At 46.4% G+C, this 14618-nt stretch overlaps 1 protein-coding gene across 1 annotated transcript in view; it reads right to left on the reverse strand.

Annotated features, from left to right (window-relative positions):
* Positions 1-14618, reverse strand: part of LOC135057308 (polycystin-1-like) — a 191282-nt gene that overhangs the window by 110835 nt on the left and 65829 nt on the right. Inside the window, exons 14-18 of the mRNA XM_063963198.1 lie at positions 4688-4828; positions 4471-4608; positions 2892-3174; positions 1833-2040; positions 83-272 (exon numbers count right to left, since the gene is read on the reverse strand). Of these exons, the coding sequence (XP_063819268.1) occupies positions 83-272; positions 1833-2040; positions 2892-3174; positions 4471-4608; positions 4688-4828 (960 nt within the window). The remainder of the gene's footprint in view (positions 1-82; positions 273-1832; positions 2041-2891; positions 3175-4470; positions 4609-4687; positions 4829-14618) is intronic.

Here is a 14618-nt window from a genome sequence, read left to right on the forward strand (position 1 = left end):
TATGGAAGACTTGTTACATTAAGAACAATGCATAGTACAACTACTTTAAGTATATCCTTATGTCTTTCTCATTGTTTCTCACCAGGTTTAAGGCAGTGATCATTTCCAGAGCAAGCTGCAGCACTAATGGTGTGTCACTCACTAGCTGCAAATGCTCCAACAACGATTCACTGTGATTCCACAACCACTGTGTTCTGGAAATACCACGGGACAGGGCGGGCATCAAGACTGATAGACTGCTGTACAGAGGGGGAGAAAAGGGAAAATGGAGACTTGCAGAGAAAAATTAATAAGATATGTTAGAAAGTTACAGCCCCATGACCATCACCCATAATAAACCATCATTTTCTGCAACTCCAAACAAACATAGAAACATAGAATTTGATGGCAGATAAGAACCACTTGGCCCATCTAGTCTGCCCCTTTTTTTTTTTTCTTACATTATTTTTTTCTCTAACCTTGTTTGATCCTTATTTCTTTGTAAGGATATCCTTATGTCTATCCCATGCATGTTTAAATTGCTCCACTGTCTTAGCCTCTACCACCTCTGATGGGAGGCTATTTCACTTATCCACTACCCTTTCTGTGAAGTAATTTTTTCTCAAATATCCCCTGAACCTCCCCCCCCCTCCAGTCTCAGTGCATGTCCTCGTGCAGGGCTGTCTTAACAGCAGTGTAGGCCCCTGGGCACAGCAATGCACTGGGCCCCCTACCCATCCTCCAGTGGTAGGGGTGGGGGGTGCTATCAGTGGCAGCTTTGAAGTCCCGCGGGTGGTAGGGGGTGTTCTATCTTCCGCTCAGCATGTAGGACCTGGAGCAGTAATTTCTGCTAATTACTCCTTTACTGCACAAATGGGGCTAAACTGTAGAAGGGGGCATTGGGCTGAATGAGGAAGCCCTGGTACATGACTTTTAGGGTGGCAGGGGGTGTTTAATACGTAGGGGAAGGGTGGATAGTGGAGTGGGCTTAATATTTATAATTTTCTGGTGGGAGGGCAGCTTGCTAGACTGCAGATATCTCAAGTTCCTGAAAATATATTTCTTAGCTTTGAACGGGATAAAAAACTAGAGAGTCCCACTTTTCACAAGGTACTGGGGAATTAGGGCTCAGAGTTCAGGTGCCAGAGCAATTCACCAATGAAAACCTAAAACTGCATATTAGGCGTGTGGAGCTGAAGCAGGGACCAGCTGCTTGAAGGCTGATATTTCTGGTTCTGGGCATAGTAGAGACAAGCTGCCAGTGTCCACCAAAAGGAGAGAGTCGCAGCTTTTGGATTATACCCTCAGAAAAACTCTAAGTCAGACAGAACCCGAGATATCTGGCTGGGAAGAGCAATTAACAGGCTTGGATGGGGACCACTACTTTGAGGTCGGATATCTCCGGTTCCCCATGGCCAATTTTAAAAAATCTGGTACCCCTGGAAAGAGGGGACCCTCAGCTATCAGCTTAGGGCCCTTATACTCCTGGGGCCCTTGGGCAAGAGCCCATTGAGCCCATACGGAAAGACGGCCCTGTCCTCGTGTCCTATTGCTTCTCTTCATTTGTAGAATGTTTCCCTCCTGGACTTTGGAAAGCACTCATTTCTGCTAAGCAAAACAGCAAAATCACCTTTACTCAACCAATGAGGCTAGGATAATGAAAATATTAATTATTGGTGCTGTATGAAAAATGTTTTAAGGGAAATGTATCAATAATTTATAATTAACAAAGAAGAAAGTGAGTCTTACAGTCTGAGTAAGTACATTGTAACTCTCCGCTCCATGCCCATAATGCCCTATCTCCAGCACTGTAGCCTCAATACAGAGAAAACATCAAAAAACATCACTCTCACCGATTTATTGCCAGGGTCCGATCGCCCTGCATATCTTCAACTTCCATGTACACTGTAATGACGCCACCGTCACCGCCTGCAGGAGCCCGCACACTGTGCCAGCTCCTCAATCCACGATATAAATATAGTTTCTGGCAACCCACGGCTGAGCATCTCTGAGCTGATAGAACGTAGAATAGCTGCATGCCCATATCTGGATTGCTCCATCCTGGCAGAAGAAGAGTCACAATTACACAATTTAACTGATGCGGAGTTGAACACAAATGTGTTTTATGGATATCTCTAGAGCATTTGGCACGGTGCATGGTCTGAGCTGATCATATGCCGCTATGGGTGAAACTGAGACGTGCGCTACTCAGTGGCATTTCCACTTGTGGGTCAATGGGTGAACTGGGTAGTAATGGGGCATTTACACTTAGGTAAAGTTAAGCTAGGATGTGTTAGCAGAATTGCGAACGTGAAGAGTTGTGCCCATACAAACATACAGCTGTTTTCATATGGATCTCCTGCACTAGGGATAGGACTCAGGCAAGTGGCCACTATGTAACAGTGTATGGATTGGAGCAATATGGTGGCAGAGGCATATGGGCATATAATAGCATTTTCCTCCATGCAGGCAATTCAGGTGTAATTGCACCCAACTTGCATTCAGCTCTGCATCAACCCAAATATATGCAGGTCACAAAACCCCATTACATTGCATATATCTGAAAGGCATAAGGACAGACAACATTTTGCTTGCTGTCCTATCTCCTAGTAAAATCATATAATCCGATATGTACTTAATCACCAAGTGGCAGTTGGAGATAAGACTGATCACTCTCTCTTGCAGCTTGAGAACCCTCCTACACATGTTACTGCTCTGACTGCAAGGCTAGCACAGACCTTGTGGGAAAAACTGCTGTTTTTTTTTCTTTTGGAGGGGGGGATGTTTTTTTTCTTTTCTTTTTTTTTTTAAATAAAATACCACAGTCTAGTCTTAGTTATACAGCTAATAAATTCTATATTTTACATAAGAGAGTTACTATGTCTAGCTTGCATCTGTATGTGACTACTGACCTGTGCAGTTATATTCCAGAGGAGTCTCATGCCATAATATAGTGCTCTGGGGAGCCAACGAGCAGTGTCCCCCAGTGGGAGGGTTATTTGGTTGTAGAACTATTCTGCCTTCTCCCCAGCCTGGCTCCTTCTGATGAGTAACATGCAGGGTGAATGTGTAGCTCAGATTATTAGGCAGAGTTCCTTTCCTAATCACAAGTTCCCGTGTTGTGGGGCCAGTGGTAGTTGTGTGCATGTCCAGAGCCAGAAAATGTCCATTAGAATCAGTGGCGCTCCAAATAAACTGCAATATAGGTTAGTTAGTGGGAAATAGCGTGAAGTCGTAACTACATTACAAAAACTGTATAACCATGCAGCTCTAAAAGGTCATTTGTTATTATTTCATTTTGTTTAGCTGCTCTCTTCTTTTTGGAAATGTGCAACCCTTCATTATTATTATTTTTTTTTACCCAAAATGCCTACACCAATTCTGCATTGTGCTTTCTGTTTGCTCAATGCTTTCTTTTATGTCTGTGTGGCTTATCTATTGCTGCTTTAGTTAAATCTTCTGTATTATGGGCCTATTTCAAGGTTGATTGCAAAACAACATCTTTCTCTAATGGGCAAAACCATGGCCCTCATTCCGAGTTGTTCGCTCGGTAAAAATCTTCGCATCGCAGCGATTTTCCGCTTAATGCGCATGCGCAATGTTCGCACTGCGACTGCGCAAAGTAAATTTGCTATGCACTTAGTAATTTTACTCACGGCTTTTTCATCGTTCTGGCGATCGTAATGTGATTGACAGGAAATGGGTGTTACTGGGCGGAAACAGGCCGTTTTATGGGCGTGTGGGAAAAAACGCTACCGTTTCCGGAAAAAACGCAGGAGTGGCCGGAGAAACGGAGGAGTGTCTGGGCGAACGCTGGGTGTGTTTGTGACGTCAAACCAGGAACGACAAGCACTGAAATGATCGCAGATGCCTAGTAAGTCTGAAGCTACTCAGAAACTGCTACGAGGTGTGTAATCGCAATATTGCGAATACATCGTTCGCAATTTTAAGATGCTAAGATTCACTCCCAGTAGGCGGCGGCTTAGCATGAGCAAATCTGCTAAAATCCGCTTGCGAGCGAACAACTCGGAATGACCTCCCATGTGCACTGCAGGTGTGGCAGATATAACATTTGCAGAGATATTTAGATTTGGGTGGGTTATATTGTTTCTGTGCAGGGTAAATACTGGCTGCTTTATTTTTACACTGCAATATAGATTTCAGTTTGAACACACCCCACCCAAATCTAACTCCCTCTGCACATGTTATATCTGCCCCACCTGATGTGCACATGGTTTTGCCCATTAGAGAATAATGTTGTTTTACAATCAACCTTGAATTAGGCCCCATGTGCATTGTTTTTGATGTCTGTAAAGCGCCTTGAGTCCTGTTGGAGAAAGAGTGCTATATAAAATTATTATCATTATTATTATTATTATTATTATTATTATTTGTACTCTACTCTAGCTTGTATTCTTTCACTAACAGGGAACACTCTGACTCAATATGCAAATGATACATTAATAATATAAATACAAAATTATCTCTTACCAAAGTGTCATTATTGCAGGTACCGCATTCACCGCGTAACACCACAGGAACCCTATGGCTTATCTGAGAAGAAGTTGACAAATAACAAGAAATGCACTGAACGTAAACTGGGAACACTGGACCAATATGGAGCGTGACCTGTGAAGGGTGAGAAAGGTATAACAACGATCGCAAAGTTAAGGTAATTCAGGGTAAAACAGCCATAGAATAGACTTACTATTTGCTTGGTTGTTGCCAGCTCTCTCCCTGGCTTCCGCACAGACAATGTGAAGATGTATGAGGTATTGGCACAAAGTGCAGACCCTATAATTGAAATCTTTGAGAGACCAGGTAAAGAGGGTAGTGAGCAGGAATAATTCTGTGGATGGCAAAAAAAATAAAAATTGAAAAAAGGAGTTATACAAACTATCTACAAGACATTGTGCCCCCTGTACCACCGTTGTCTCTGACTGCAGTCAAATACATTTCCTGGTTGTATTCCCAATAGTATTGTACAGGTGTTTGTATTCCCAATAGTATTATACATGTGGTTGTATTCCCAATAGTATTGTACAGGTGGTTGTATTCCCAATAGTATTGTACATGTGGTTGTATTCCCAATAGTTTTATACATGTAGTTGTATTCCCAATAGTATTGTACAGGTGGTTGTATTCCCAATAGTATTATACATGTGGTTGTATTACCAATAGTATTGTACAGGTGGTTGTATTCCCAATAGTATTGTATATGTGGTTGTATTCCCAATAGTATTGTACATATGGGGAGTACATCCCTCTTGAGCCACCGAAAGAATCTATACAATTATCTGTTTATATTCAATCAAAAATTAGATTTTAAACCTACCGGTAAATCTTTTTTGCGAACACAGATGCTTAATCACTCACATGGTAGGCAATTCTCAGACATAAAATCTGCACCTGCTATAGGGCTGGTGCACACTTCACTGGCGCGTCCGATGCTGGTGCACCAATTGGTATTTTAGTGGCTACGAACGCTAAAAGTGGGCATCTCAGTTGTTGCACATAGGGCTGTACACAAGGGAAGGGCTTTGTAGTGATATTTGCTTAAAGTCACAGACCTGTGGCAGGCAAAAGACGTATGCGACTGTGTCCGAGTCAGAATCAGGCCATTAGTGGTTTTATTTGGCATATTAATAAGTGGTAAGAATTCCTGCATTGACATACAGTATTTCTCTTACGTCCTAGAGGATGCTGGGGACTCCGTAAGGACCATGGGGTATAGACGGGCTCCGCAGGAGACATGGGCACTATAAAGAACTTTAGATATGGGTGTGCACTGGTTCCTCCCTCTATGCCCCTCCTCCAGACCTTAGTTAGAGAAACTGTGCCCAGAGGAGACGGACAGTACGAGGAAAGGATTTTGTTAATCTAAGGGCAAGATTCATACTAGCCCACACCATCCACACCGTATAACCTGGAATATACGATCCAGTTAACAGTATGAAACAAAACAGCATCAGCCCGAGACTGATCCAAACTGTAACATAACCCTTATGTAAGCAAAAACTATATACAAGTCTTGCAGAAAATTTGTCTGCACTGGGACGGGCGCCCAGCATCCTCTACGGACTAGGAGAAAAAGATTTACCGGTAGGTTTAAAATCTTATTTTCTCTTACGTCCTAGAGGATGCTGGGGACTCCGTAAGGACCATGGGAATTATACCAAAGCTCCAGACCGGGCGGGAGAGTGCGGATGACTCTGCAGCACTGATTGAGCAAACAGTAGGTCCTCATCAGCCAGGGTATCAAACTTGTAGAACTTTGCAAAAGTGTTTGACCCCGACCAAGTCGCCGCTTGGCAAAGCTGTAATGCCGAGACGCCTCGGGCAGCCGCCCAAGAAGAGCCCACCTTCCTAGTGGAATGGGCCTTTACCGAATTTGTGTTAACGGCAATCCAGCCGTAGAATGAGCCTGCTGAATCGTGTTACAGATCCAGCGAGCAATAGTCTGCTTAGAAGCAGGAGCGCGCCGCCAACCTTGTTGGCTGCATACAGGACAAACAGAGCCTCTGTTTTCCTAACCCGAGCCATCCTGGCTACATAAATTTTCAAGGCCCTGACTACATCAAGGGACTTGGAATCCTCCAAGTCCCCTGTAGCCACAGGCACCACAATAGGCTGGTTCATATGAAACTATGAAACCACCTTAGGCAAAAATTGAGGATGAGTCCTTAATTCTGCTCTATCCACATGGAAAATCAGATAGGGGCTCTTGTGAGACAAAGCCGCCAATTCAGACACCTGCCTTGCAGATGCCAAGGCCAACAACATGACCACCTTCCAAGTGAGAAATTTAATTCCACCGTTTGAAGAGGCTCATACCAGTGAGATTTCAGGAACTGTAACACCACGTTAAGGTCCCAAGGTGCCACAGGAGGCACAAAAGGAGGCTGGATGTGCAGCACTCCCTTTACAAAAGTCTGGACTTCTGGGAGAGAAGCCAATTCCTTCTGAAAGAAAATTGATAGGGCCGAAATCTGTACCTTAATGGAGCCTAATTTTAGGCCCATATCCACTCCTGTCTGTAGAAAGTGGAGAAAACGGCCCAGATGGAAATCTTCCGCAGGAGCATTCTTGGCCTCACACCAAGATACATACTTTCTCCAGATACGGTGATAATGCTTCGTCGTCACCTCCTTCCTAGCCCTTATCAGAGTAGGGATGACTTCTTCCGGAATGCCTTTTTCAGCTAGGATTCGGCGTTCAACCGCCATGCCGTCAAACGCAACCGCGGTAAGTCTTGGAACAGACAGGGCCCCTATTGCAACAGGTCCTCTCTGAGAGGAAGAGGCCACGGATCTTCTGTGAACATTTCCTGAAGATCTGAATACCAGGCCCTGCGAGGCCAATCTGGAACAATGAGTATTGTTTGCACTCTTTTAGGTCTCATGATTCTCAATATTTTTGAGATGAGAGGAAGAGGAGGGAACACTTTAGAATATAAGCTCTCACGAGCAGGGCCCTCTTCCCTCATGTGCTTATCCTTCCTTACTTTAATAATCTTCAACTGCACCAAATCCATCAGTCTTCTGCCACCTGATACTTATTCCAGTGCCATCTGCTGAACTATGTTTATTTACCCTGTACTTGTCCTATACTGTCATCAACTGTAAGTTGCTGTTTTCCTGTGTGATTATTTGTTTATGTACTCTGTAATTGGGCGCTGCGGAACCCTTGTGGCGCCATATAAATAAAGGATAATAATAAATAATAATAACACATAGACCAACTGAAACACCCACGGTGTCACCAGGGCGTCCACTGCTACTGCCTGAGGGTCCCTTGACCTGGCACAATACCTCAGAAGCTTCTTGTTGAGGCGTGACGCCATCATGTCTATTTGAGGAAGTCCCCAATGACTTGTTATTTCTGCAAAAACTTCTTGATGAAGTCCCCACTCCCCTGGATGGAGATCGTGTCTGCTGAGGAAGTCTGCTTCCCAGTTGTCTACTCCCGGAATGAAGACTGCTGTCAAAGCACTTACATGATTTTCCGCCCAGTGAAGAATCCTGGTGGCTTCCGCCATCGCCACTCTGCTCCTTGTTCTGCCTTGGCTTGAATCAGAACCGGTAGGTCGCGAAGAAGATTCTCCGCTTGACACAGGCCGTTGTATATGGCCCTTAATTCCAGTACGTTGATGTGTAGACAAGCCTCCTGGCTTGACCATAGTCCCTGGAAGTTTCTTCCTTGTGTGACTGCTCCCCATCCTCGGAGGCTCGCGTCCGTGGTCACCAGAACCCAGTCCTGAATGCCGAACCTGCGACACTCGAGAAGGTGAGCACTCTGCAGCCACCACAGGAGAGACACCCTGGCACTGGGGGACAGGCTGATTTTTTGATGAATGTGCAGATGGGACCCGGACCACTTGTCCAGAAGGTCCCACTGAAAAGTCCTCGCATGAAACCTGCCGAAGGGAATGGCCTCGTAGGACGGCGCCATTTTTCCCAGTACTCGAGTGCATTGATGGACCGACACACTTTTCGGTTTCAACAGGTCTCTGACCATGTTCTGGAGTTCCTGGGCTTTTTCCATCGGGAGAAAAAACCTCCATTGTTCCGTGTCCAGAATCATGCCCAAGAAAGTCAACCGGGTCGTTGGAACCAACTGTTGCAGCAGCACTCTTAGGGAGAGCGACACGCTTTGTAGCAACTGTTCTCTCGATCTCGCTTTTATCAGGAGATCGTCCAAGTATGAGATAATTGTGACTCCCTGCCTGCGCAGGAGCATCATCATTTCCACAATTAACTTGGTGAAAATCCTCGGGGCCGTGGAAAGCCCAAACGGCAACGTCTGAAACTGGTAAATACAGTCCTGTACAGCGAATCTCAGGTACGCCCGATGAGGAGGATATATGGGGACATGAAGGTATGCATCCTTTATGTCTAGTGACACCATAAAATCCCCCCCTTCCAGGCTGGAGGTAACCGCCCTGAGTGATTCCATCTTGAATTTGAACTTTTTCAAGTACAGGTTTAGGGATTTTAAATTCAGAATAGGTCTGACCGAGCCATCCGGTTTCGGGACCACAAACAGGGTTGAATAGTACCCCTTCCCCTGTTGAAGTAGGGGAACCTTGACAACCACTTGTTGCTGACACAGTTTTTGAATTGCAGCTAAAACTATCTCCCTTTCTGGGGAAGAAGCTGGTAAGGCCGATTTGAAAAACCGGCGAGGAGGCACGTCTTCAAATTCCAGCTTGTAACCCTGGGATACAATTTCCATTGCCCAGGGATCCACCTCTGATTGAACCCAGACGTGGCTGAAGAGCTGAAGACATGCCCCCACCGAGGCGGACTCCCTCAGCGGAGTCCCAGCGTCATGCGGTGGATTTAGTAGAAGCCGGGGAGGACTTCTGCTCCTGGGAACTAGCCGTAGCCGGCAGCTTTTTCCCTCTACCCTTACCTCTGGCGAGGAAGGAAGAGCCCCGACCTCTTCTGGACTTATGCGACCGAAAGGACTGCATCTAATATTGTGGCGTTTTCTTTTGCTGTGAGGAAACATAAGGCAAAAAAGTAGATTTACCTGCAGTAGCTTGGAAACCAGGTCCGTGAGACCCTCCCCAAATAAGTCCTCACCTTTGTAAGGCAAAACCTCCATATGCCTCTTTGAGTCGGCATCACCCGTCCATTGGCGGGTCCACATGGCTCGCCTAGCAGAAATCGCCATGGCGTTGGCTCTCGAACCTAGCAGGCCAACGTCTCTCTGAGCATCTCTCATATATAGGACTGCGTCTTTAATGTGACCCAAGGTCAATAAAATGGTATCCCTATCCAGGGTATCAAAGTCAGCTGACAAGGTATCCGTCCAAGCCGCCACAGCGCTACAAACCCAAGCCGACGCTATTGCTGGTCTGAGCAAGGCACCCGTATGCGTATAAATTAACTTCAAGGTAGTTTCCTGCCTGCGATCTGCAGGATCCCTAAGGGCTGCCGTCTCCGGAGATGTCAGTGCCATCTTTTTGGACAAGCGTGTTAAAGCCTTGTCCACCCTGGGCGAGGAATCCCACCGTACCCTGTCCTTTGCCGGTAGAGGATACGCCATAAGAATTCTCTTGGGAATCTGCAGTTTCTTGTCTGGGGATTCCCAAGCTTTTTCAAATAACTAATTCAGCTCATGAGATGGGGGAAAAGTTACCTCAGGTTTCTTTTCCTTAAACATGTGTACCCTCGTGTCAGGGACAGAGGGGTCATCTGTGATATGTAAAACATCTTTTATTGCAATAATCATATAATGAATACTTTTGGCCACCCTTGGGTGTAACCTCGCATCATCGTAGTCGACGCTGGAGTCAGAATCCGTGTCGGTATCAGTGTCTGCTACTTGGGACAGTGGGCGTTTCTGAGACCCAGAAGGGCCCTGTGACACAGTCAAAGCCATGGATTGACTCCCTGTTTTATCCCTGGACTCTGCTTTGTCCAATCTCTTATGTAATAAAGCCACATTTGCATTTAAAACATTCCACATATCCAACCAGTCAGGTGTCGGCGTTGCCGACGGAGACACCACAATCATCTGCTCCACCTCCTCCCTAGAAGAGCCTTCCGCTTCAGACATGCCGACACACACGTACCGACACCCCCACACACTCAGGGAAATAACTATATGGAGACAGTTCCCCAATAAGGCCCTTTGGAGAGACATAGAGAGAGTATGCCAGCACACACCCAGCGCCACCAGACCCTGGAATAAAATCCCAGTTAGGACAGCGCTTTTATATAAATATATATAATAACACTCACTGCGCCAAATACATGTGCCCCCCCCCCCCTCTTTTTTGCCCTCTGTGATCGTGTTCAGCAGTGGAGAGTCCGGGTAGCCAGCTTCTCTGCATGTGCTGTGGAGAAAATGGCGCTGGTTAGTGCTGGAGGATCAAGCCCCGCCCCCTCAGCGGCGGGCTTCGGTCCCACTCAAATAATCAAATAACTGGCGAGGGTTAATAATATACTGCCTCCGCAGTATATTTACATCTGCCAGTGTCGACTTGAGGCTATTAATTGCTGCCCAGGGCGCCCGCCCTGCGCCCTGCACCCTTACATTGCCCGCAGTTGTGTGTGTGTGTGGGAGCAATGGCGCGCAGCGTTACCGCTGCGCGTTACCTCACTGAAGAACTGAAGTCTTCTGCCGCCTTTAAAGTCTTCTTTCTTCATCTACTCACCTGGCTTTTATCTTCCGGCTCTGTGAGGAGGACGGCGGCGCGGCTCCGGGACGAACGGCGAGGGGAGACCTGCGTTCCGACCCTCTGGAGCTAATGGTGTCCAGTAGCCTAAGAATCAGAGCCTATCACTTAAGTAGGTCTGCTTCTCTCTCCTCAGTCCCACGATGCAGGGAGCCTGTTGCCAGCAGTGCTCCCTGAAAATAAAAAACCTAACAAAATTCTTTTTCAGAGAAGCTCAATAGAGCTCCCCTGTAATGCACCCAGTCTCCTCTGGGCACAGGATCTAACTGAGGTCTGGAGGAGGGGCATAGAGGGAGGAGCCAGTGCACACCCATTCTAAAGTTCTTTATAGTGCCCATGTCTCCAGCATCCTCTAGGACGTAAGAGAAATACTGTATGTCAATGCAGGAATTCTTACCACTGATTAATATGCCAAATAAAACCACTAATGGCCTGATTCTGACTCGGACACAGTCGCATACGTCTTTTGCCTGCCACAGGTCTGTGACTTTAAGCAAATATCACTACAAAGCCCTTCCCTTGTGTACAGCCCTATGTGCAACAACTGAGATGCCCACTTTTAGCGTTCGTAGACACTAAAATACCAATTGGTGCACCAGCATCGGACGCGCCAGTGAAGTGTGCACCAGCCCTATAGCAGGTGCAGATTTTATGTCTGAGAATTGCCTACCATGTGAGTGATTAAGCATCTGTGTTCGCAACGCTCCCATAATACACCCAAAAAAGGACCACCTTTGTGCTACTGAATAGCCACCTCCGTCACCACCTGGGACCACCCAATACATTTTCAATGAGCTTCTCTGTGCATGCGTCTGAAATTGCAACTACGACTCACCGACTTAGATGTATGCAAGGTAAAAAAAATGCACAACTACGTCAGACATCAACATACAGGTAGCATGCTAATCAGAATACGGCCCTATGTGCTTTTTCTTAATCAAGACATACAATTACTAATTGTAGATTCATTTTTAAATTCACCCACTTAAGCTAAGATACATGGCTCACATGTGTGCAGTTAAAGGGGGAGATTCAAATGTTTGAAAAGTCAGTTGGGAGTCTGTTTTTTCCTATCTAATAGACAGGGAAAAAAACAGACACCCAACCGACTTTTCAAACATTTGAATTCCACCCAAAGTGTTTCAACTGAATTTCAAATAAAAAACGACAACTGTAAGAGGTTCCAAAGTTGCTCAGTGGATTTCCAACAAATTTCATTATATTGTATCACCGGGAAACAAAAGCCAATTTGCTTCTCAAAAGAAGAACCACTCATGTTTTTTTTTTCATGATTGAATTAGGTTAAGAACATTTATTTAAAGTATATCAAATACAATTTTATTAAAAACAAAAGCACAAAATAAATAAAAATGTTCAAATACATTGGTTTAAACATTGATGGTTGCAACATCACAACCATCGTGACTTCAGTGTCTCTGCACGTGATCCTCTCTGCAACCAGCCAGGCTCCTCAGGGAAGGTAAGGGCTGCTTTTTGCTTTACATTTCCCCAGTGACTGCTAATGTATGCATCTGCAGGGTGGGGGGTGCTGCTGGGCTGTCCGATCAGCAGTCATCGGCAGCACGACAGGCACTGGTGGTGGGGGGTATGGGACCAGGAAGCAGAGGGACCGAGGGTCCTTCTGAGAGCAACAACTACAGGACTTATCTTCCTGCAGATGCACAGTGGGGGGTCATTCAGCAGTGATAGTGCTGAATGTAAATACAGCAGGACGCACCCTGTTGCAGTAGTGATCTGAGCTACGTCCTAGGATGCAGCATCGGATCTCTCACCACTGGGCGGCTTGCAGCAAAATGCCCGTCGCAGAGGCCAGGAAATCTCCGTTCTACAACTGAGATCCCTGGTCTCTTCCCACTGCCAAAACAGAGGCCGTTGCTGCCCCCTCTCCACCACCCAGACAGCAGCAGACTGTCAATCACTGACAGTCTGCTGCTGTCCTGCTTCCTATGTTGTAGGACCCGTTTGCGCACATGCAGAACTGGTCCTGCGCATGTGCAAAATAACGAAGATCTGTACTTTGCAATGATGGGCGCGGGTGCAACCGCACCTGAATGAAGCTCAGTGCACCTTCTGACACGTTGTATCAGATGCGACCAAGTCAGGGGAAGCACAGCATTTAATGTGACCATGCCAGGCAAATGGCTAAAAACAAAAAGATGGCATTCAGGACATACAGTATAAGCAGACTCAAAAGAATGAAGACAGAGGGGGTAATTCAGACCTGACTGTAGCAGAAAACTTGTTAGCAGTTGGGCAAAACCATGGGGGCCATTCCGAGTTGATCGCTAGCTGCCATTGTTCGCTGTGCAGCGATCAGTGTAAAAAAACGGCTAATCTGCGCATGCGTAGGCACCGCAATGCGCATGCGCGTCATAAGGGTACAAAATCCATTGTGGTTTTGCACAGGTTCTAGCGACAATTTCAAATGCACAGCTGGCCGCAAGGTGATTGACAGAAAGAGGGCGTTTCTGGGTGTCAACTGACCGTTTTCATGGAGTGTTTGGAAAAACGCAGGCATTCCGGAGAAAAAGCAGGCATGGCTGGGCGAACGCTGGGCAGATGTGTGACGTCAAAAGCCAACCCTCCAACGTTAGAATCAACGCACACGAAGAGTAAGTCAAGGGCTGGTCTTTTTTTGCACAAAATGTTTTTGCAGGCGCTCTGCTGCACATGCGTTCGCACTTCTGCAAAGCGAAAATACACTCCCCGGTGGGCGGCGACAATGCGTTTGCACGGCTGCTAAAAACTGCTAGCGAGCGATCAACTCGGAATGACCCCCCATGTGCACTGCAGGTGTGGCAGATATAACATTTGCAGAGAGAGATAGATTTGGGTGGGTTATTTTGTTTCTGTGCAGAGTAAATACTGGCTGCTTTATTTTTACACTGCAATTTAGATTTCAGTTTGAACACACCCCACCCAAATCTAACTCCCTCTGCACATGTTATATCTGCCCCACCTGCAGTGCACATGGGGGATGATTCCGACTTGATCGCAGCTGTGCTAAATTTAGCACAGCTACGATCAGGAACGCAGACATGTGGGGGGACGCCCAGCACAGGGCTAGCCCGCCCCGCATGTCAGTCCCTGCCCCGTCGCTGAAGTACAAAAGCATCGCACAGCGGTGATACTTTTGTACTTCAGGAGTAGCTCCCGGCCAGCGCAGATTTTGCGTGCTGGACGGGAGCTACTCGTCGCTGCTGCAATCAGATCTGAATTAGGCCCATAATCTTAATTATTTATGCAAGGTGTTTGTAAAAGAAGGAACAGTTATAAAGGGGACAGATACAAGTCTACATGAAAATGGACAAGTAATTGTTGGCTGGAAAGGGTATGTGATTAACATACCGACAGTCGGGATCCCGGCGGTCACAATACAGAAGCCAAGGTCCCGACGGGGGCACCAAACCACTGCCGGTATACTGGCGAG

The sequence above is a fragment of the Pseudophryne corroboree genome, chromosome 3 (assembly GCF_028390025.1).
Source record: "Pseudophryne corroboree isolate aPseCor3 chromosome 3, aPseCor3.hap2, whole genome shotgun sequence".
NCBI classification, from domain to species: domain Eukaryota; kingdom Metazoa; phylum Chordata; class Amphibia; order Anura; family Myobatrachidae; genus Pseudophryne; species Pseudophryne corroboree.